Genomic DNA, 21,728 nt, shown 5'->3' on the forward strand with positions numbered 1-21,728 from the left:
TGTGTGCTTTTACTCTGCTCTTGTTATGGGCTGTCAGGTTGGTGTTGTAGTGTGGTAAATATTTCGTTACCGGTACTATTTTTTATGCGGTAAAGTCTATTAGGAATAACTCAGTAAATATAAGAGGCAGAATCCGTGGTATTAGAGGTTTTAAAAGGCTTTATTCCTATACAAAGGAATACAATTCGAATTGTAGGCATTCTATTCCATCACCACGAAAGTTCAGGAAGGAAGGGCATATATTATTGACAGATAGGCAGTTTTATAGAAAATACATTACAGTGAAACAGATGCAAGAGGCGTAACAGCTGAAAATACAGATAAACTGTGCATACGTAGCTAATAGAGGCGTATACATGGGCGTAATTTAATAAACGTCATCATACATGATGTCACAAGTGGGTGGATCCATAAGAGAATCCTGCAATGTCAGCAGAAATATTTGGCAGAGATGCGCGCGCAGCCGCATGACGTGTGATTGACGTGCAACTAGAGGGTGAAGGGGACTTGACATTTAGCTCTACATGTGGAGACAGAAGTCTGGGGTTATGTCAACCTAATCCCAAATCATATCTAATATCCTATGTTTAGAGAACTGTGTTATCCAAAAAGAGAGGTCTCTTAGGATGGAATCTATTCTATACTGACTATACTGACTGTTAGTGCGTGTACAAGCGTCTAAGTGTCTACACTAGATGCGAGGGGGTAGGAATATTCCATGGTAACAGGGCTATGAATTACTTGCATGAGGACAGCGAGGCCTGGCCCTTTGCACGGTAGCTGGAGGAATGTTTACCTAAACTGCTAGACAGGAATGCATCGGATGAGGAGCGGAGGAGATAATCTTGAAGGTGAAATACAGTTTTTGGCAGGCGACGGGCTGGATCAGGCACCGTTAGCCGCGCAGGGAGTAGGACAAAGTTCATGGATACAGATGCAGGCTCAGACTGGAGCTTTCAGAGGCAGAAGGCAGAAGGCAGGAAAAGGCTTGATGACAGATTTCGGGCCTACTCGCCTGAATCTGTAAAATGTGGAAAGTGAACCACATAAAGTCGGTGGCCTTTCATACTTAGGAAAGGAATATCTGACCCATTCATGGCGGATCTGAAAGAGGACATGTTGACGGTGGACGCACATATATTTGCGTCTTCAAAGCTGGAGCAGGAGGGAACATACATGTACTTATAGCATGCACATGGAGCCGTTGGGGTCTATGATAGGGGACATAACTGATCACAAAATTCATATTTCCTCATTCCCTCCTTGTCCCCTACGGACCCTCAGGAGATATCGATCTTCATCAATCCATCGATCTGTTCATATAACATCATTTGTTCTTCTTTCTTCTTCCGGGATCTTGAACGAAAACTTGGATGTGGGATACACGAGGTGGCACACAGACCACAAATCGCTGGCCCACATTGTAGACATAAGCAGCAACTGAATAGTATGAGAAAGCCAATACCTAGGAAGGATAGGATTCTCCATCCCCAGGCTGACAACACGCCCCAGAACCAACCGGACCAAGTCCAGGTGCCTGGACTCTGGTGTATCTGGCTTACAATCTTATGAAGGCGGGTTATGGCTTTATATACTGACGGCGAATTTTCTGGTATGAAAATGCAGCAACTTGATCCGATGACTCTACAAGCTCCGCCCCTATCGGCCAGGATGACGTCAAGGACAAGACGATTTTGAAGCACAACAATCCGCATAGCAGACTGCTCTTCTGTTAAATTGCCTAAGGCGGAAATAGTTTCGTTCACTACTGCTTCAAGGGTTCTGGTTAATCTACGTATTAGCTTACTATTAGTGACTGTACCTATATAGGGAAAGAAACCTTTATTGAAATCTGTGTATTTTTCCCATGCTGTTTCAGTGTAATCGACAATTGGGAGATCTCTCTGCTGTCTATTGTGTACTAAATGAGTATTTCTATGATAATCAGGAGGGGCTAGGAAAACAGGTGGTAGAAGGAATGCTATGTAACAGGTACCATCCCAATCCAAAGGTAGACGTATATATGCGGTCTGGCCACATATAAAGTAGGAATGGCGAGAAGCTCTAAATGTAGACTTGCCTTGATCACTGAATTTTATTACAGTGGTGCATTTACTATGGCCCATGTGTATGGAACCATTCTTTCTTACACATAATTCCCCTTTTACTGGGAATACTGACATGGCGGGCAAGATTGGTGTAGCTTCAGATTCAACGTTCAGGATCATGAGGTTAAGTGTAAAATTACCTAATCCATATACTTCATTTTCTAGATCAGTTCCTGTTCTTTTGGGAAGTCCCTCCTTGTTAGGGTAGCAGACTTTAAGCAAAACTAAGTTCAGGTTTCCCCATACCCAGTTGTCTTGATAAACTGCGGAATTCGAATCTAGGGAATTAATCAAACTAAACCATGCTCCACAGGAGCCATTGTGTGTGAACGGATAGGGAAAGAGGGGCAAAACTCCCTTATAGTTCTGATAGGGAGGGAGTCGGCCACATATCCAACAATTTGTGGCATTGCTGGTTTGATGGGAATGATGTAGCATACTAATGAATGTGTTGTTGCGCAGTGCAAATCTATAGGACAACTCATGCGGAGGTAATTCGCTAAAAGAATGTTCTGCAGTTACATTGTAAGCACGTTTAAGAATAGGGTAATACATGTGCAATAGGATGCTGACAATGATGATCAGAAGACTTAGAAAAAACAAAATTAATAATGTTACTGTGCAGTGACTACGAAATGATTTACAATACGCATGCTTCTTGAGCTGCATTTGATGATTTCTTTCTCTATTCCGGTCTAGAGGATACATGTCAGAGACAAATTCAACCGATTCACCTTGGAGAGGACTTAAACAATCAAATTGTCTGACTTACTAGACCTCAATTTTAGTTTGTAAAGTTCTGGTTTTGTTAATTCAGCCAAGGGGAGCTTTGAGTCTGTCTGTGAGGGAATACAGGGTTGAATATTCACACTGGATGGTAGTCCATAAAATTTCTTGATATGACTCGAGTGCAACCACCCTTTCCGTCCCTCGATCTTCACGGCTGTCCTTGTAGTGAGTAGAACTAACTTCGGTGACTTCCACCTAGGATCCAGTTGGGTCTTCCTGTCAAAATTCCTGACCAAAACCAGGTCCCCAGGAACCACGTCATGGGGCTTCACTTCAGTATTGTCGGGAAAAGCTGCGGATACCTGTGAACGACAAGATCGTAGTGCAGACATCAAGGAAGCCAGGTAATCTGTCAGCATATTACAGTCAACATCAGTGATTTTGCGAGGTATAGGCGTCCCCCACATATTTGGTGGTCTACCGAAGATCACCTCGTACGGGGATAGCCCTGTTCGAGAATGTGCTACCATTCTCATGTAAAAGAGCGCAACTGGTAAGGCTACTATCCAATCGACTCCTTTTTCTCTACATTTTTTGGACAATCTAATTTTCAGAGTTTGATTATGACGTTCCACGAGACCTGCCGCCTCGGGATGTCGGACACAGTGGAATTTCCATTGGTAGCCTAATAAAAGGGAAACGTGTTTCATTAGTTCGGATGAGAACGGCTGGCCATTATCTGAGTAGACAACACGTGGTAAACCGTACCGTGGGAAGAATTCTCGAACTAACTGTTTGGCAGTAGTCGGGGCAGTGTAATCTGAAACCGGATATGCTTCTGTCCAACGGGACAGAGCACAGACAACTACGAGAACATATTTGAATCCTCGACATCGTTCCATCTGGATATAATCCATCTGGAGGACTTCAAAAGCATGATCGGGAGTTTGAAATCCACCCTGCTCTACGGGGATGCTTTTACCTGGATTAAACTGACAACATATCATACAGGTACGAACTTTTTGTTTAGCTGCGGCTCGCAAGTGTTTGTTGAACCAAATGTGTTGAATGCTGTCTAGCACAGCTTTTTCTCCTAGGTGCGCTGGACTATGTATTGTGTTAATGATGACTTGGACCATTGAGTCGGGAAGAAACCATATAGATTTTTCCTTCGTCATCCATCCTTGATCCGTTTGGATCCCTCCTAATTCAGTCCATTTCTTTATTTCTTCTGGTGTAGCATGTGTCTGTATGTCAATTACATCAAGGGCGGGATCCTTAACTGTCATGCAATGTGTTGGTGTCAGGACTATTGTCTTTGTCATGTCAGTTGTGTGAGTCTGATTCTGAGCAGTCTGTTTAGCTGTTCTGTCAGCTAGGTCATTACCCTGAGAAATAATATCGGTAACTTTTGTGTGGGCTTTGCATTTCATAATCGATATTGCAGTAGGTAGATGAATCGCGTCTAATAGGGTTTGAATGAGGGGTCCGTGTTGGATGTGGGCACCGTGAGAAGTTAAATAACCTCTCTCTCGCCACAGTACGCCGAAGTCATGGACGACTCCGAATGCATAACGTGAATCTGTGTATATGTTGACTTTTTTATTTGTGGCTTGAATACAGGCTTGTGTCAGAGCGGTGAGCTCTGCTGCTTGAGCTGACAAAGTGTTAATACAATTTGTTTCAATGACTTCAGTGTCTGTTGTGACTGCGTAAGCGGCCACTAACTCTCCTGTACTTGTTCTCATACATGACCCATCTACATATAATGTCAAGTCTGGATCTGACAAAGGGATATCTGTCAAGTCTTGTCTGGGTTTCGTCGTGATAGTAATGACTTCGACACAATCATGTGCCAATGGATCTGTTCCGCCTACTGGTAACAGTGTGGCAGGATTTAACGTATTACAACGTCTGATTTCTATATGTGGCTGAAACAATGTTAATTCGTAACCGGTGAGTCTCGCTATAGTCAAGTGTTGTGTTTGTGTGCGGTTCAAAAGAACCTCTACTGCGTGTGGTACTTGTACTGTCAATTGGTGTCCTAACACTATGGCATCGCTTTGTCTGATTGCTAAAGCTGTTGCTGCCACTGATTTCAGGCACGCTGGAAGAGCCTGAGCTACTGGATCTAATGTACTAGAGAAATAAGCACATGGTTTGTGTGATCCTGCTTGTTCCTGAGTGAGTACTGACAAGGCAGTACCTTCGCGTTCTGTAACAAAGAGTGTAAACTGTTTACTGTAGCATGGTGTTGCTAGGACAGGTGCTTGGCATAAAGCTTTCTTTAAGCTTTCAAAGGCATGTGTATGTTCTTGAGTCCAAGGGAGGACAGTCGATGTGGCTGCCTCCTGTGTTGTCAACTGGATGAGTGGTTTTGCTAGAAATGCATATTGAGGGATCCACTGCCTACAGTATGAAGTGAGGCCTATAAAAGCCCGCACCTCCTTTTGTGTCTTGGGTGGTGGCATGTTAGCAATTAACTGGATGCGGTCGGGTGTAAGCTGCCTTCCCTCCTTGGACAGCGAGTGCCCAAGGTAAACAACTCGCTGGACACAGAATTGCAGCTTAGAAGGGGACACCTTGTGCCCCTTGTCAGCCAAAAATTTTAAAACCATCAATGACGCTTTTTCACATTCAGGTTCGCTTCGGGCGGTGATCAGCAGATCATCGACATATTGAAGCAAGGCAGTGTTAACTGGCATGTGGATACTGTCAAGTTCTCGTTTCAGTGCTTGGCTATAGATGCTGGGGCTCTCTGTAAATCCTTGAGGTGCGCGTGTGAATTTAAAACTTCGTCCATTTAAACTAAAACCGAACAGATATTGACTTTCCGGATCGATTGGGACACTAAAGAAAGCATTCTTGAGATCAATTACAGTGAAGAACGTTGCTTCTGAGTCAATAGCTGTGAGTAATGAAGAGATATCTGGAACCACAGGGTATTGTGGTACAATACATTTATTTAATTCGCGCAGATCAATAACTAATCGATATACTGGTGGTGCTTTTGGATCCGTTCTTTTAAGAATCGGAATTATCGGGGAATTACATACATTGGAGTCTGTTTCGACAACCACTCCTTGTGCAATGAGCTCGTCAATGATTTGCAGTAAAGCCACTACAGCATCTGGTGGTAACTTGTATTGTCGCATTCGTGGTAGTACTATTCCTGTTTTCAGTGTGACTCGATATGGTGTAATGTTCATGCAACCAACATCAGTGGGGCCTTGTGCCCATAAATGTGTAGGTAAATTCTGCAGTCGGTGATCCATGTCTCTGGATACGTAGTGACCTTTAAAGTCACGTAAAAATAGTCGTACTCCTTCCGGAGAACAACATATTATGGCTCCTAGAGCTTTCAATGTTTTTATACCTAACAAGTTTTCTGGACATGATTTAGTAAGCAATAAATCTGTAGTACGTGTCAATGGACCGACTGTAAGTGGAAGAGGTTGTGTTACGTCATTTATTATAGGTTTTCCTGAGAATCCAAGGGAAATATTTTGTGAGCCTGAGAGGGGTGCCCCTGGAACTTCACTGCGTCTTATAGTTGTTCTGCTTGCCCCTGTATCAAGTAAAAACTTTCTGTCTTCCCCTAATAGTTCACTATGTACATAAGGTCCCTCTTGGTCTACAGGAACCTCAATAAGGGGTAAGCCAACTTCCCTCTCTAGGCTATCTCATGAGTATCGCTGATAATCGGGATAATCTGTTTGTGCATACTGATACATTTGTTGTGTCGTTGCTTGTGTTGCAGCAATAGGCTGCGCTTGTGGTGGTGCTACGATCTGTTGTGGAGCTGCCTGTTGCGGAGCTAATTGTTGCGGAGCTAACCTAGGTTGTGCATGCTGAGGGATTTGTTGTTGATTCTGATCCTGTCTAGGTGGACGTGGTCTTTCATGGGTTCTACCTGTGGCAATATTATGTTTCAGGACTGGACAATCGTGTATATAATGACCTTGTTGTTTACAATAGTTGCATGTCCCTTTCGCAGGACCTGCGGAATCACCCTTTTGATGACCATCGGCTGGAACTGACTGTGCAACAAGCATTTTCATTTTAGTATCTTTCATACGTCTTTGTTCATGTTCTTGTTCTTCTCTAATTCTATTGTGGTGATATTGTAACATCTGTAACATCTGTGATGGGGTATTACCTTGCCAGGTACTTTCGAATTTCAATACTCTATTCTTGACTTGTAGCAGAGAATTTTCAACTAATTTTGTCACAAACAGATGTGGATATGACTATGTGGATATGACTCACTACTGGCTTTTATGCCACTATTTATACTAAAACATTTTTCAAATCGGGAATAGAAATCACTAGTGTCTTCATCTGGCTTTTGTTTACAGGCTGAGATTGCACCCCAGTCTTCCTTTTTCGTAGTTAATAAACGTGGCAGTACCTGTATTAGTAATCCTGCTAGTGCTGTAGTCTTTTCCCCAAGCCCTGCTCCTGCAGCTCGGGCCTTTTCTTCGTTTTCTAATGCTGTCCAATCTATCTTTTGGTCTCCCACCTCCCATTCCTTTTCTTTGAGTTTCTCATAAACACCGGCGGGTAATAGGACTTTTAATATTTTCATAATGTCGGGGTAGGTATACTCTCCCATGAGTAACATGTCTTTTATCTCACGGTGGAAACCTGCTGGGTCCTTGTCATGGCTGGGTACTACTTTCTTCATTTCTAATAATTCCAGTTTAGTTATAGGCGTGTACACAAATACGCGTGTAAAATTATCGCCGGCACCTCTGATTGGGTGCACTTCGCGTAACGGGTTCTGTCTATCTATGTGATACATTTTTCTTCCCATAATGGGAACTGGAACGTGTTCTGGGCATACGAAATTTAAATATTGGTTTCGGGATTCTAGAATTTCCTTAATCAAATCAGTACCTGACCCTCTCCATATATTCGTGAGTAGTTCTGTCAATATGTCAGGTAAGGGTCCTGGATCGGAGTGTTGGCTTTTATATAATATAAGGAGGTGTTGAATCATGTATATACTAGCTAAACGCTGTTCATATGGGTCAAGATTCAGAAACGTGTGTGCAAGTACATCATCATTGTATTCGCTGGGACTGTCAGCCCATTGTACTGCTGACCTGGCTAATTCTTGTTCGTCCATGGAATCGAGCATGTGGTACCCCCTTCGATCTCGGAGTAATTTATCAGCGGCTTGGAATAGGTGTTCAGGGGATTTTGTATTTAACATAGGGTTTGGAAAATGTCTATTATATTCTGGACGTATCGGACGTATTGGGTCATTAAAACCTCTGGTATTATTATGGGATCTTCCTCTACCTACATAAGCTATCGTTTCTAATTGCTCTGATTCTTGCTCCTCCTCCTCTTCTGACTCTACTCTGTCTGTTTCTCGTCTCTCTTTATGTATTCGTTCTACATCCTTGCGGATCTTTCGACACATGGCGATTATACACGCCTGTCTATCATGTTTCTCTTCTGATATATTCTGACCCCATTTGGCAAGTCTTTGCATGGTATCGTGATCTGCCCCAGGTCTGTCTTGATTCCTAATTACACAATTTATGAAAAAACGTAGTAGTTGTCTTTGGACATCCACTTTCTGGTATTCCATAGCTTCGTTAATACTTTCTGGACCTTGCCCTGTTTGGACAAAGCGATATATTTCGTCTAGGTGTTCACCCATTCCTGGTATTGTCATTAAATATAATGTAGCTCGTCTTATACGTAGTGATGATATGAGCAATTTATCCTGTCTACCTGGTACTGGGTCGTATCTACAATCCACAAGCTGTTCTTTAAACATGTCGGATGTTGCTAGTTGGGGTGTACGTTGGAGTGCTAAATCTCTAAGGGTCTGTTTATTTCGCGGCGGTGTGGCAAACATGTCTGTCGTACCTCCTGTAGCACCTTCTGAGGTGCTAGGCACGAAAGGATTCGTTGGGCGTAGGATAGAGATTGTAGATGCGGGAAAAACTGTAGAAACCGACGGACCTGTGGGAACTTGTGTAGGAGTTTGTAGTTGCGGGGATACAGACGAATGCTCTTGGTGTTGAACACCATCGGCAAGCGGTGTGGGTGGTATGACATTAGCATACTCGGGAGCTGCGTCATCTAAATAGGAGGAAAGGAAAACGTCCTTTGCTGTTTTGGGATGTGTTTTTATCGGGAGCAATGGAGGAGTTAAGTTTTTTGGTATTTCCGGGGTAGCCTTAGGTAACCCTTCGGCCAGAAGTGGATACATACCATTCATAAGAGCGTTTCTTTGTCTATCTACTTGTTCTGATTTTACTCGGGTACCTTCCTCAAGTAATAGATTTTCTCGGGTTTTATTTGAATTCTCTCTACCTTTCTCTTCCTGTCTGAGTGCTTTTTCTGTACGTCTATATGATTCTTTACGCCATAATTCAATGGCATCTTTCTGTGACTGTCTGGCTTTCTTTTTCCATAATTCTTCTTCTACTCTCATGATGCAATCTGCATCCCAGGTCCCCGCTGCGGGCCATCTCTGACTCTCTGGTAATTCTTTGGTGTAGTCCACCCATAAATCAAGAAATAATACGGCATCTAGGCCATGCTTATGATACATAAAGTACCCTGGAGTGTCCCTAGGTGGGATGGGAACAGCTTCTTCGAGTACACCTTTTCTAGTTTTGATCTGTCTTAGTTTCGAAAAGAGCGGCATTTTTAGACCTTATTACTAGAACACACTTTATACAAGAAAACACAATAATGAACAGTCATTCACACCACAATATATAGAACGTATTTAAAACATTTAACACTTAATAGTTTTACGAACAATGATAATTAATAGAAAACTAGTTACTGACATTATACTGACACTAGATAATACTTATTTATACTTATTGATATGCAAAACATACTATATATACTGCTAAACAGTACAGATACACTGCTAAAACAGTGCAGACCGGATTTGTGTACCCAAACCCGTCTTGACCGGCACAGACTATGTGCACGTTAAATGCCTCCCCGGTAATGGTACTCACCGGGTAGCTCGGAACGGAAGGCCTCGGAACGGAACTGAAACTGGACCGGACTGGACTCGACTCGACTGGACTCGGAACTTCGGAACCTGGCGGGTCTCTGTATACCTCGGATCTTGCTCTCTCAGCTAGGCTCTGGTCGGGATACTTCGCACTTCTCACCGCCTCGTCTGGGTGTTGATCGCAGCCTCAGTCGTCCCCGCTTGGCCGGAGGGAGATACAGGAAATCCTGCAGGTACGCGTTTTTGTCCGTTCAGCTGTGGCAGGAGACCGGGCCTGCAACGCACCGCCGGCGCGTGAGATGAGAAAGTGTCCCTGTTCGGGCGCCAATTTATGTGGTAAATATTTCGTTACCGGTACTATTTTTTATGCGGTAAAGTCTATTAAGAATAACTCAGTAAATATAAGAGGCAGAATCCGTGGTATTAGAGGTTTTAAAAGGCTTTATTCCTATACAAAGGAATACAATTCGAATTGTAGGCATTCTATTCCATCACCACGAAAGTTCAGGAAGGAAGGGCATATATTATTGACAGATAGGCAGTTTTATAGAAAATACATTACAGTGAAACAGATGTAAGAGGCGTAACAGCTGATAATACAGATAAACTGTGCATACGTAGCTAATAGAGGCGTATACATGGGCGTAATTTAATAAACGTCATCATACATGATGTCACAAGTGGGTGGATCCATAAGAGAATCCTGCAATGTCAGCAGAAATATTTGGCAGAGATGCGCGCGCAGCCGCATGACGTGTGATTGACGTGCAACTAGAGGGTGAAGGGGACTTGACATTTAGCTCTACATGTGGAGACAGAAGTCTGGGGTTATGTCAACCTAATCCCAAATCATATCTAATATCCTATGTTTAGAGAACTGTGTTATCCAAAAAGAGAGGTCTCTTAGGATGGAATCTATTCTATACTGACTATACTGACTGTTAGTGCGTGTACAAGCGTCTAAGTGTCTACACTAGATGCGAGGGGGTAGGAATATTCCATGGTAACAGGGCTATGAATTACTTGCATGAGGACAGCGAGGCCTGGCCCTTTGCACGGTAGCTGGAGGAATGTTTACCTAAGCTGCTAGACAGGAATGCATCGGATGAGGAGCGGAGGAGATAATCTTGAAGGTGAAATACAGTTTTTGGCAGGCGACGGGCTGGATCAGGCACCGTTAGCCGCGCAGGGAGTAGGACAAAGTTCATGGATACAGATGCAGGCTCAGACTGGAGCTTGCAGAGGCAGAAGGCAGAAGGCAGGAAAAGGCTTGATGACAGATTTCGGGCCTACTCGCCTGAATCTGTAAAATGTGGAAAGTGAACCACATAAAGTCGGTGGCCTTTCATACTTAGGAAAGGAATATCTGACCCATTCATGGCGGATCTGAAAGAGGACATGTTGACGGTGGACGCACATATATTTGCGTCTTCAAAGCTGGAGCAGGAGGGAACATACATGTACTTATAGCATGCACATGGAGCCGTTGGGGTCTACGATAGGGGACATAACTGATCACAAAATTCATATTTCCTCAGTAGAAGGCAAATTTTGAGAGAGCTGTAAGCATGAGTTCATACTTGCTGGGCACCTCTTCATTTTTTGTCTTAATTTATGTCCTCAACATAGATCAGTGGATAATGGACATAATAAATGTGGCTGTATTTTAAAAACTGATGTTATGTTTTGGCGTTAATTTTACACTTTCATTATCATGAAACCCTCTTAGTCTTTGCGAATGGAGAGGATTTTAAGGTGTGTTTTTTGTGAAAGTGAATTGTTCATAACTTCTTGTGTCTTTCCCAAGGTGTTGACAACTTCTTTTCATGGCCTTGTAAATAAAGCCCATTTCACTGAACACTTTGAGTGAAAGGGGTGTTCCATCGGTGTTGCAGTGGGTGTTCCCACGCAACACCCATGAATTCTGCCGCATTCCCAGATTTACAACATTTCGTAAATGTGGGAATGCGTCCGAATCCTACGCTACCCAGGGAAGGTGTAAGGAGGCGCATGGAGGAGATATACTTTTATTTCTTTTAGTTTTTCCCTCTTTCCATGCATTTGCATTCTGCAGCACACATCGAAAGAGGAAAACACCTCTCGTGTTTTTGTGCAGGAAGTTGTCCCTCTTGCACAAAAACAATCATCCCCATCCCGCAACGCAGGAACCCTTGCACCATGGTGCAAGGGTCCCTGTGTTCGCGCATGGCAGCCAAATCTGTGCCAACGCGGGGGAGAGCTCAGGGATACGTCCTATTGTTGTAAATATGACGCATCAGTTTGTTTTGAAAGTAATGCAGCGTGGCGCAGCCAAATGGCTTGAGGCATCGCGCTGCGTTACTTTCTCGTAAATAAGGCCCCTAGTGTCTAATTAACAGAGCAGTGCATTCCTTTCCCTCTTGGATAAATGGTTCTTGTGTGTGCAGATCTGGTGTTCTGTAACCTGGACACTCGGGCATTGGGGCATTAAGCACTGAGGCCGGGTGACATGCAGAACTCAAGCCTTCCTACCCTAACCTTGAAACTGATGGCTAGCATGTTCGATTGGTACTTGTGTGAAAGGGTCACTGGATGAAACCATGATTGTAAGGGGGGAGTGCGAAGCCACACCATAGTGCCACAAAATCATCTCATATTGCCCACCACAAAGCTGCATAACTTAATATTTACTTGTCTTTGTTTCAGGTACTTCCAAACAATCCTTTCTTAATGTACCAGGAATGTTGAGCGGAACAATACTCGGCGCTGGAAGTATAGGAACAGACATCGCAAATGCAATCCTAGACTTAGAAAGGTAATTTCACTCCAAATGTTGAAATACTTGACTCTGGTCTTCCTTTATTTGTTTTAATGTATATTTACTTTCTGCAGTTAGATACATTACGTTTTTTGTTTTTTACAGAAACTATATTCTTTGTTGCCATCATGCATTATTTTAATTCTATTTTCATGGCATCACTTGTCCTTTCTCTGCGTTTTGATTTGCCATTCCTATAGAGATGGTCTTGAGCTTGTTCATCGTGGCCCAGAGTTCTTCCCAATAAGAAGCAACCCCCCCCCCCATCCATCACCCGGGAAGAAGGAGATCTGTTCACAGCATCACAGCATGGCGTCACGATGGGCTCCTCCCCCTTGGATAGCGCCAGTCTCATGGTAGTGGGTGGGGAAGAGCAGGATCCTCTTAGGCGCTCACACAGTGGACTTGGTTTATTATTAAACCTCTAGCTTCCATGTACCAGATTTTTGTTAGCAATTGGGTATCGAAATAAAGTTCACGAGCGTAAAGCATGAATACGGTGGACACATTTTCTTGAAGCGAGGTGCCCATTTCCAGTCAGCACAGAGTATGCCTGGGCATGATAGTAATGTGTGAGAAGCATATACCCCAAGGCTTTATCAGTAGGGTCAAGTGGCAAGTGTAGATCAGTCAAATTTAAAGGGCAGGTTAAGTTACTGATTAGTTTTAATTCTCTTTGTTTTTTGTTTTAACACAACTTTGAATGTGAAAGTGTATTTCACGCATTGTAAATTTCTCCGGTAACGTTTGACTACTGAGCCTTTTTTTTTTTTAAACATATTTTTATTGATTTGTCCCAATAACACAATCATCTTATTCTTCCATTGTTATCTTAATCATTTTCGTCATATACGGACAAGACAATCCAATTACCCCACCCACCCTTCCACCTCCCCATTCCTGGCTCAAATTAACATTTGTATGCATGATAAAAATGTATCATCCGTGCAAATTCAGTGTTAAGTATTATATAAATCCAGTACATAGCATTAGCATCATATATACAATTTTCAGCATTGCATCTCGTATAGTGGATACCCCAACTGACATTATTTACAATCCCGATCTGTACCTTCTCTTCATTCCTGTAGGTCTTTGGCTACAAATTCCTCCAGTATTGCATTCCAGTCAAGCGATATTGGTACCCTTCTCATCCCCTTCTGTTCCTCTCTATGTAGCTCCACTCTTTCTGCCCTCCCCCACCTCACAACTTCATTATACCAGTCTAACAATATGGGTGGTCTGTTTGCTTTCCACCTCATGGTTATATTTCCTTTGGCCAATATCATCGCAAGGTTCACAAACCTGCGCGCAGGGGTTCCCTTCTTCCCTTTTGGGCCGAGACCTAATATGCAACGGTCCAGTGATTTGATGTTCCCTGTCGGTGCCACACTATTAATCAGTTCCTGCACCTTCAACCAGTAGTTCAGTAGTCTAGGGCAGTCCCACAGCATGTGTAATAATCCCGCATTTGGAAAACAGCAGCGGGGACAATCACCTGATGACCCTGGGAACATTTTGCTTAGTTTGTGTGGGGTTAAATACGCTTGGTGCACTATCATGAGCTGAATAAATGTAAACTTCCGGTTTCTAGATATCTTACATGGGTGTTCTAATATTAACCCCCATTCTTGGTCCGTGAGTGTGCGGCCAATCTCCATGTCCCATCTATTTCGAGTCAGTTGTAGTGACATAGACGTGTGTGTGCGGATACAACCATTTAATCAAGTGACCCCCATTACCCATCAGGTATTGCATATGTGTCAGTGCATGTGTCTGTGGCTCACCCCCCTCAGGGGCACACATTGTTTTGATATAGCAGGAAATGTGTGCATGCAGCAGGAACAATCTATCTGTCACATCCTTCTCCCTCACAAAAGTATCATGGCTCACTAGCGTGCCGTCAGTAAAGAGGTCGCCTACCGTGGAAACTCCAGACTCTGACCATATCCCTACATGTCTGAGTGTCACCCGTCCCGATGGAAGCGGAAGGCCTAACAAGGGTATGTTCGGGGCGTACGGCGCAGAGATTTTGGTATAGCGCGTAGCCCTTTTCCAATAATTTATGGCGATGCGTAGTAGTGGGGACGCTGTGGACGAAATTTTACTGCCTGGCAACAGTAATACACGCAATTCCCCTTGTTCCCATGCTTGTGTGGTCATGGATATTTCTCTCAGGTTACGGCCTTTTATCCAATAAGCTAACCACTGCAACTGGCCTGCATAGCAATAAGCTCTCATTTCAGGGACTCCCATTCCCATTTGCTTTGTGGCTATTTGGAGTTTAGCAAGCCCTATACGCCTACGTCCCGACCCCCATATTAATTCAACTAGTAGGGTGTCCAACAATTTAAATGTATGCAGTGGTATCAGAATGGGCAGATTAACAAAATAATATAACAGTCTTGGTAGCATTACCATTTTAGCTATGGCTAGTCTCCCAGCCGCCGATAGCGGTAAGGAAGTCCAGAACTTTATCTGTTTCCGGAGTGATGTAATAGTGCAAGCTAAATTACCATCTAATATATCCTCCACCTCTCTATATATTTGGATGCCTAATATATAAAGGTAACTGGTGCAGTCTGGAACTGCCAATGACCAAATTGAATTGGTTCTGTCCTGGTTACATCATCAAAAAAGAAGGCGTACGATTTGGTCTCATTTTTTGTAAGTCCGGAAATGAAATTTTGAAAAAAGCTCTGGCAGAGGATGACATATTTTGTCTAGATTATTCAGAAATAAAATAATATCATCTGCGTACGCTGAAAGCAGATGCACCTCCCCAATTATTACCTATCTCTCTATGTCCAGCCGTTGTACGTAATTTTTGCAGTAGAGGTTCCTCTCTCTACCACATATTGACTTGAAATGTGGGGTCCCGTGCGGGCCCTTTCCGTTGGATTTGTGTATAACAATCTCACCCATTTTATGTATTCTGTCGGAATCCCAAATTGAGGTAACACATTCAGCATATATTCCCAGTGCAGTGAATCAAACACTTGCCGCAAGTCCAATGAAATGCAGCCTCGCGGATCAGCATCCGTAGGCACCTGTGACATCACCATGTGAAGTCTCCGGATGTTGAGCGCCGTATTCCTGTGTGGTACAAATCCACACTGATCAGTGTATATCAAACTGGGAGAATATTGCAGTAATCTATTTGCTAATATCTTACTTAAAATCTTGTAATTCGTATTAAGGAGCGATAGGTGCCTATAACTTGCTATGTCTCTGCTGTCTCTACGCGGTTTCAACAAGGAGATCACCGTCGCTTGCACCGTGGTGTGGTGGAGGGAGCCATCCTCTAGTGCTACCCGATAAAGCTCTAGCAAGCGGGGAATCAACAACTCTGAGTACATTGCATAAAGTTCAATAGGTAATCCGTCATTGCCTGGCGACTTATTACGGGGGAGGGCATTTATCGCTGTTTTAATCTCCATATGTGTGATTGGCCCCTTAAAGTCTGCCGCCTGGTCATCACTTAGCGTGGGGACCTGCAATCCCTCAAAAAACTCCTTATACTCCCTATCTGCTATCCTGTCTGGGGACGCATACAATTGCTCATAGTATTGTCGAAAAGCGGCGTTAATTTCCATTTGAGTGCTCTTCACCACACCGCCCGGGGTATCTATTTCAAGAATTGGTGACATCTTTGGTGTATCTTTAATACTCCTAGCAAGTAGGGGGCCTGCCCTATCCACATTCACATGTTGTTTCTGTGTATATAGTCTATAGTCCAGGACTCTAAGGTCTTCTAGTAGTTCTGCATGGGTTATATATAGTTCCTGCAATTCTGACTTGCTCGTGTTATTTGTAACCGCGTCCTGTTCCAGCCTTCCCAACCTCTTCTCAACTTCCGTGAGTTTGTCAATAAGTGTCGCCTGTACCCCCACTTTTGTACTGATCGCCAACCCCTGAATTACCGTTTTAAATGCGTCCCATTTAATCTGATGAGTGCTTGCTGTGTTCACGTTCTCAGTAAAATAGTGAGTTATGGCCGTAGAAAGGGCATCACGGAACACGGAGTCCTCCAGTAGTGCTGGATTTAGTCTCTATGACGGGATTGGCGTCTGGATCTTTCCCCAGTGTAGTGTGGCCTCTACCAGGTATTGGTCTGAATATGTTTTGGCCAGGTGTGTAGTTTCCATAACAGCACCCAATAGTCGTCGTGAGCAGAATATCCTGTCTATACGAGTATGTAAGCTATGTGGTGCTGAGAAGAAGGAGAATTCTCTTTCTGTGGGATGTTTTTCCCTCCATATATCTCCCATTCCCCCTCCCTTCGCCCATGCCCGAAGTGCATCTGTTTGTTTTCTACATCCGCCCCTTGCAATGGAGGGTGCGATCTGTCCAGCACTAAATCCAGAACTGCTTTAAAGTCACCTCCCAGTATCCATGGGTACCCCTCCCATACCACCAGTGCCGTACTGAGGATTGCTAAAAATTTATCTTGGTCCGTGTTCGGAGCATATATACTTCCTATTACTATTTGCTCTCCATCCAACCAGCCATGTAATAGCACATAACGTCCGTTCACATCTATCCGTTGTTCTAACATCTTAAAGGGAGTGCCATTCCTGAGCCATACTGCCGCCCCCCTGGCAAATGCAGAATAAGAAGTAGTAAACAACTGTCCCCTCCATTTCTTAATGAGCTTAGTGACTTCCGCCGGTATGAGATGTGTTTCCTGTAAAAAGACAATCTGTGCCTTCCTACGATTTAATTGAGCCAGAATTCTATGTCGCTTATGTATGGACCCCATACCTCGTACATTCCAGGATGTAAACCTATATCTATTAGGTTGCGCCATCAGGTTTCCAGACATGTAAACTGAACATCACACAGTTCCCCATACATTGTGTATTCCTTGCATTCCACGTAGCCGAGCCAGTAGACCCTATTAAACTCCTCAATAATAGGTTCCTCCAAAACAACAAGAGAGAACCAAACCAACAGAACAAACTCAATAAAAGCGACATAGTTTCCATAACTTAGTGCAGTTGCCCTAGGGGGGGCAACCACTACCTGAAGCATAGCACCTTTTACGTGGCACATAAGATCAGGGACCTCAAAGCCCCTGTTAACACCCTATTTCGCAATTGTTAAGCAGTATGACAGACATTGTAAACTAACCAGCACCGTCCCATTACATACACAATCCCACAGTTAGCATATATAATATATTTCGTATACAAGTCTATATACTCATCTGACATTGCACTTCAACAGCAGGAGGTAATCATGTTTATCATCCCAAATAGTCATTAGCAGTCTGCGGTGTGACCAGGGGGAACAGTGCCATGCTAGACACAGAGTCAGAGTGGGCATCCACATCTTCCGAAGAGTTCACAGTTTCCGCCACTGATCGTGCATCATGTGCCGCCAGTGCTGCCGCAGTCAGGATCGCATCGGATTGGCTGTCCAATCTTGCGATGGTTGTCCTCCTTTAACAGTGTCCCTCTGTCTTCCTTTGTCGTGCCTTTCTCTTCTCATCCGCTGTGATTTCGGTTGCTGTCAGTGGTGAGACTGTGTGGAATGCTGGGAACCCGGCGGTGACAGAGTAATTTCCAGTCAGTCTGCAGCTTCTTCCGGGCTATCGAAGAACAGGCCTTTTGATCATAGAGAACCTTAAGGCGAGCTGGGAACAGCAGGGCATACTTTCATTGGTGCATTCGAAGTCTTTTCTTGACGTCTTGGAAAGTAGCCCTCGCTCTTTGTACTGCCAAGGTAAAATTCGGATAAAGAGAAATTGTCTTGTTCTCAAACTTAATGGGAGCCTTCTCCCTCGCTAGACGCAAAATCGTGTCTCTGTCTTTGTAATCCAGAATCCGCACTATTATCGCTAGGAGGCGCTCCCGGGAGGGGAGGCCTGGGTGGAACTCTGTGAGCGCGTTCAAGACTGAAATGGTGTGCGAGTCCCATCGTAGCCACCTGCTCCGGAAGCCACTGTTCGATAAATTGGGTTGGGTGGGCCCCCTCGCTTTTCTCTGGCATTCCCAAAATATGCACATTGTTGCATCTAGAGCGTCCTTCTGCATCGTCCACTCTTTCCTGCAGTCCTTTCAGTTGGCGCTGTAGTTGTTCTATTTGGGATGAGTGTGTTGTTTGTTGAGGTATGATGTCGTCCAGTGCCAGCCTGTTGTTTCTCACTTTATCTGCTAATTTTGTGTGGTCGGCTTTCAGCAGAGTAAAGCTGGTTGTCAGCGTGTTTATTTGCGTTTCCATAACTGCCCTGGAGTCACATATTTCACGCAATATTAAATCAAGCTTGCCTTCAGTGCTAGTGGGCACTGTGGGTGGAACTACATCCGTGTCCGGGCCACCCGTTTGTTTGTCCGGTACTGTTCCCGAAGGGCCGTCTTGGGGCTGGGGTTCCGACTGTTTAGTCCTCGGGCGTCCCATATCCTCCAAGGAGTTAGGAGCAGTGTACGGCTGTTCCATTATCTTCCAGCACCACCTGTAATATAGTGGCGTCAGACCCACAGCAATGATACCGGGTAATATCGTGTATTAATCGGCGTTACTATACTAGGCCTACCGCACTGTAGTCACTGCAATGCGGCCCACTATCGCTGGCAACCGGCCACTTCTCCCATAGATATAGTCCTCTTTCACCCCCTACAAGAACTGGTCCAGGTGCACCACTCGTAGTCAGGGCCCTAATCACAGCATCTCCCAGATCGTCTCTATACTGCACCACTGTCCCTCAAACAGAAGCGGGCGAATAGCTTTGGACTACAATACCCCGGCAGTCACTGATGCGTTCCCGAGGGTGCAAACCCCAGCAGTCCGCCCTCGTGGTCTTCCAACCACCTCTGTAAGTCTTCTATACGCCGGTTAATTCAGAACAGGATACACTGCCCTTTATTGCAGACACTCCCAATATGTCTCCAGCCTCCTCTATCTGTTGGTGACCCGGATTCAACCTACTCCGCAAATCTCTCGAGTGTCCCACCCTCAGCAGGCACGGTGGCTTCTGCACAGCGATGCACCTTTCTGGGTATACCCTGTGCTTACAACATATCACGCTCCCTGGGCAGACCACCCTTTGGTATCCATGAGACCAGTCTATCACGATGGTATCCTGGCTGCCCACACTTCGAGCAATCACTCAATCAAGGCAGGGGACCACCAGATCTCATGTATGTCCCTACCCCTTCCACCGACCGCAGCTAGAGGGAACTGGATCCTCTCACATCGCTGCCATTTTGGGGTCCCGTACCGGTCTGGCGCATATCCGCTATTACCCTCCACATCAATCACTGCTTCTCTTCCTCCATGGCAACTGTCCCATTAAAACGGGGGGGGGGGTACGATTACAGTCGCGCACTCCGTATTTCCCAGTGTCTGCCTCTCCGTAGTCCACCAGGCCTCACCTCCTTAGCCGTAGCACGTCATGGTTATCACATCGGCGTCGGCCCGGTCACAGACGCCGCCTCCACTACAAATGCTGAGGCTGTCTCCGATCCGCCAGAAAATGGGCCACAATGGTCACCAGGTCCTCCGGTTTCCGAAGCGCTGCTCGTGAAGTGCTGGGTAGCTTATGTCGTCCAGATAAATGCCGCGGTGTCAGGGTGCACTGCGGAGCTCCTTCAAGTCGCGACTGCCATGTCCCCTCGACTACTGAGACTTATCTGTCAAATATTTTGGGATGGCTGCTGCTCTCCTTCAAAACCAGCACTGTTCATGCAGCGCTTTATTTATAAAATTAGTTGATTTGTGGGAGAGGAGCCTGAAAGATGCTGTAATCCCTTCCATTGGGAGAAATAATCACATGGCATTTAACTACTAAAAAGCAACATTAAAAGCACTTTTATAAATTAGCTGTGTCTAGATATCATTTAAACATCAAATCTACGCGGAAGCGCTTTATCACTAACCAATTTGAAAAGGCAGGCCATTCACCTAAAGTGCTTTTCAAAATCATTTGTGATTTTACCAGCCCTGAGGCGTGTTCTCAGTTCAATTTAGTGTCGCAGAAACTGTGAGATTTTCTCCTGAAAAAAAGTGGCTAGAGAGTCACTCTGATCTGCTTAAACTTCAACACTCCAACCATTACAGACACTTTCGACATCAGCAGTGCTGCTGATATGGGAGTAGAAGGGACACCTACACTAAACTTATTCAAACCCTTCTCTCTGGAGGAGGTCCAGAGATTTTTTTAAATTTTTATTTGAGTTTTGTATAGCGCTGGATCTCTGGACTTGACGAAATCATGCACCCCCATAGATATTTGTCCTCCCAGAGCCATGGCTTCACTCTCTAGACATCTTGCTCCGGCTATTCAATTATGTTTAATCTAACGGTCGAAAGGGGTCCCTCTGAATGGAAAGCCGCGCAAGTCCTACCTATCCTAAAAAAAGGTAATTTGGACCCAAACACCTTATCTAATTACCACCCCATATCCTTGTTTCCCCTTTTGGGAAAATTGTTAGAAGCCTTAATCAACAAACAATTGACAGCCTCTCTTGAAAAGAATCAAATTCTGGATCCTCCGCAGTCCGTATTTAGACCTGGCCATAGCACAGAAACGGCCCTTCTGGCTGTCACTGACCCTTTGAGACTCTCACTGGAAGCAGGAACTCCTTCTATGCTTGTGATGTTGGATCTTTCCGCAGCCTTTGATATGGTCTCTCACTCGAGGCTGTTGAAGAGGCTGCTCGAGATAGGCATTCATGGGATAGCTCTCAAATGGTTACATAATTGTTTGGAAGACCGATTCCAAATGACCACTCTTGACCCCCTATACCTCTCGCAAGATGCGGTTGGACAAGGGTGTTCCACAGGGTTCATGTTTGAGCCTTACCCTAGTCAACATTTATATGGCACCCCTTGCTAAGATTATTGAGCCTCTGGGCTTTGGAATAATGTCTTATGCTGACAATACTCAGCTGACCTTTGTTTTGATAATGATCTGGCCATAACCAAAGATTGCTTTGCTAAGGGAATGTTAGGCATCTCTATTTGGATGACTGACAACTATCTACAACTAAACACAGACATCACCGAGATTATGCTGTTTGGCAAAGCGACCACTTTGTGGTCAGATGAGTGGTGGCCCCCTCTATTGGGCTTAGTCCGTCTCCCAGACAGT

At 44.5% G+C, this 21,728-nt stretch overlaps 1 protein-coding gene across 1 annotated transcript in view; it reads left to right on the forward strand.

The window, feature by feature from the left end:
* BMAL2 (basic helix-loop-helix ARNT like 2) overlaps positions 1–21,728 on the forward strand; it is a 227,159-nt gene that overhangs the window by 171,872 nt on the left and 33,559 nt on the right. Inside the window, exon 14 of the mRNA XM_085652803.1 lies at positions 12,523–12,631. Within this exon, the coding sequence (XP_085508929.1) occupies positions 12,523–12,631 (109 nt within the window). The remainder of the gene's footprint in view (positions 1–12,522; positions 12,632–21,728) is intronic.

Source organism: Triturus cristatus, chromosome 4_1 (assembly GCF_964204655.1).
Source record: "Triturus cristatus chromosome 4_1, aTriCri1.1, whole genome shotgun sequence".
NCBI classification, from domain to species: domain Eukaryota; kingdom Metazoa; phylum Chordata; class Amphibia; order Caudata; family Salamandridae; genus Triturus; species Triturus cristatus.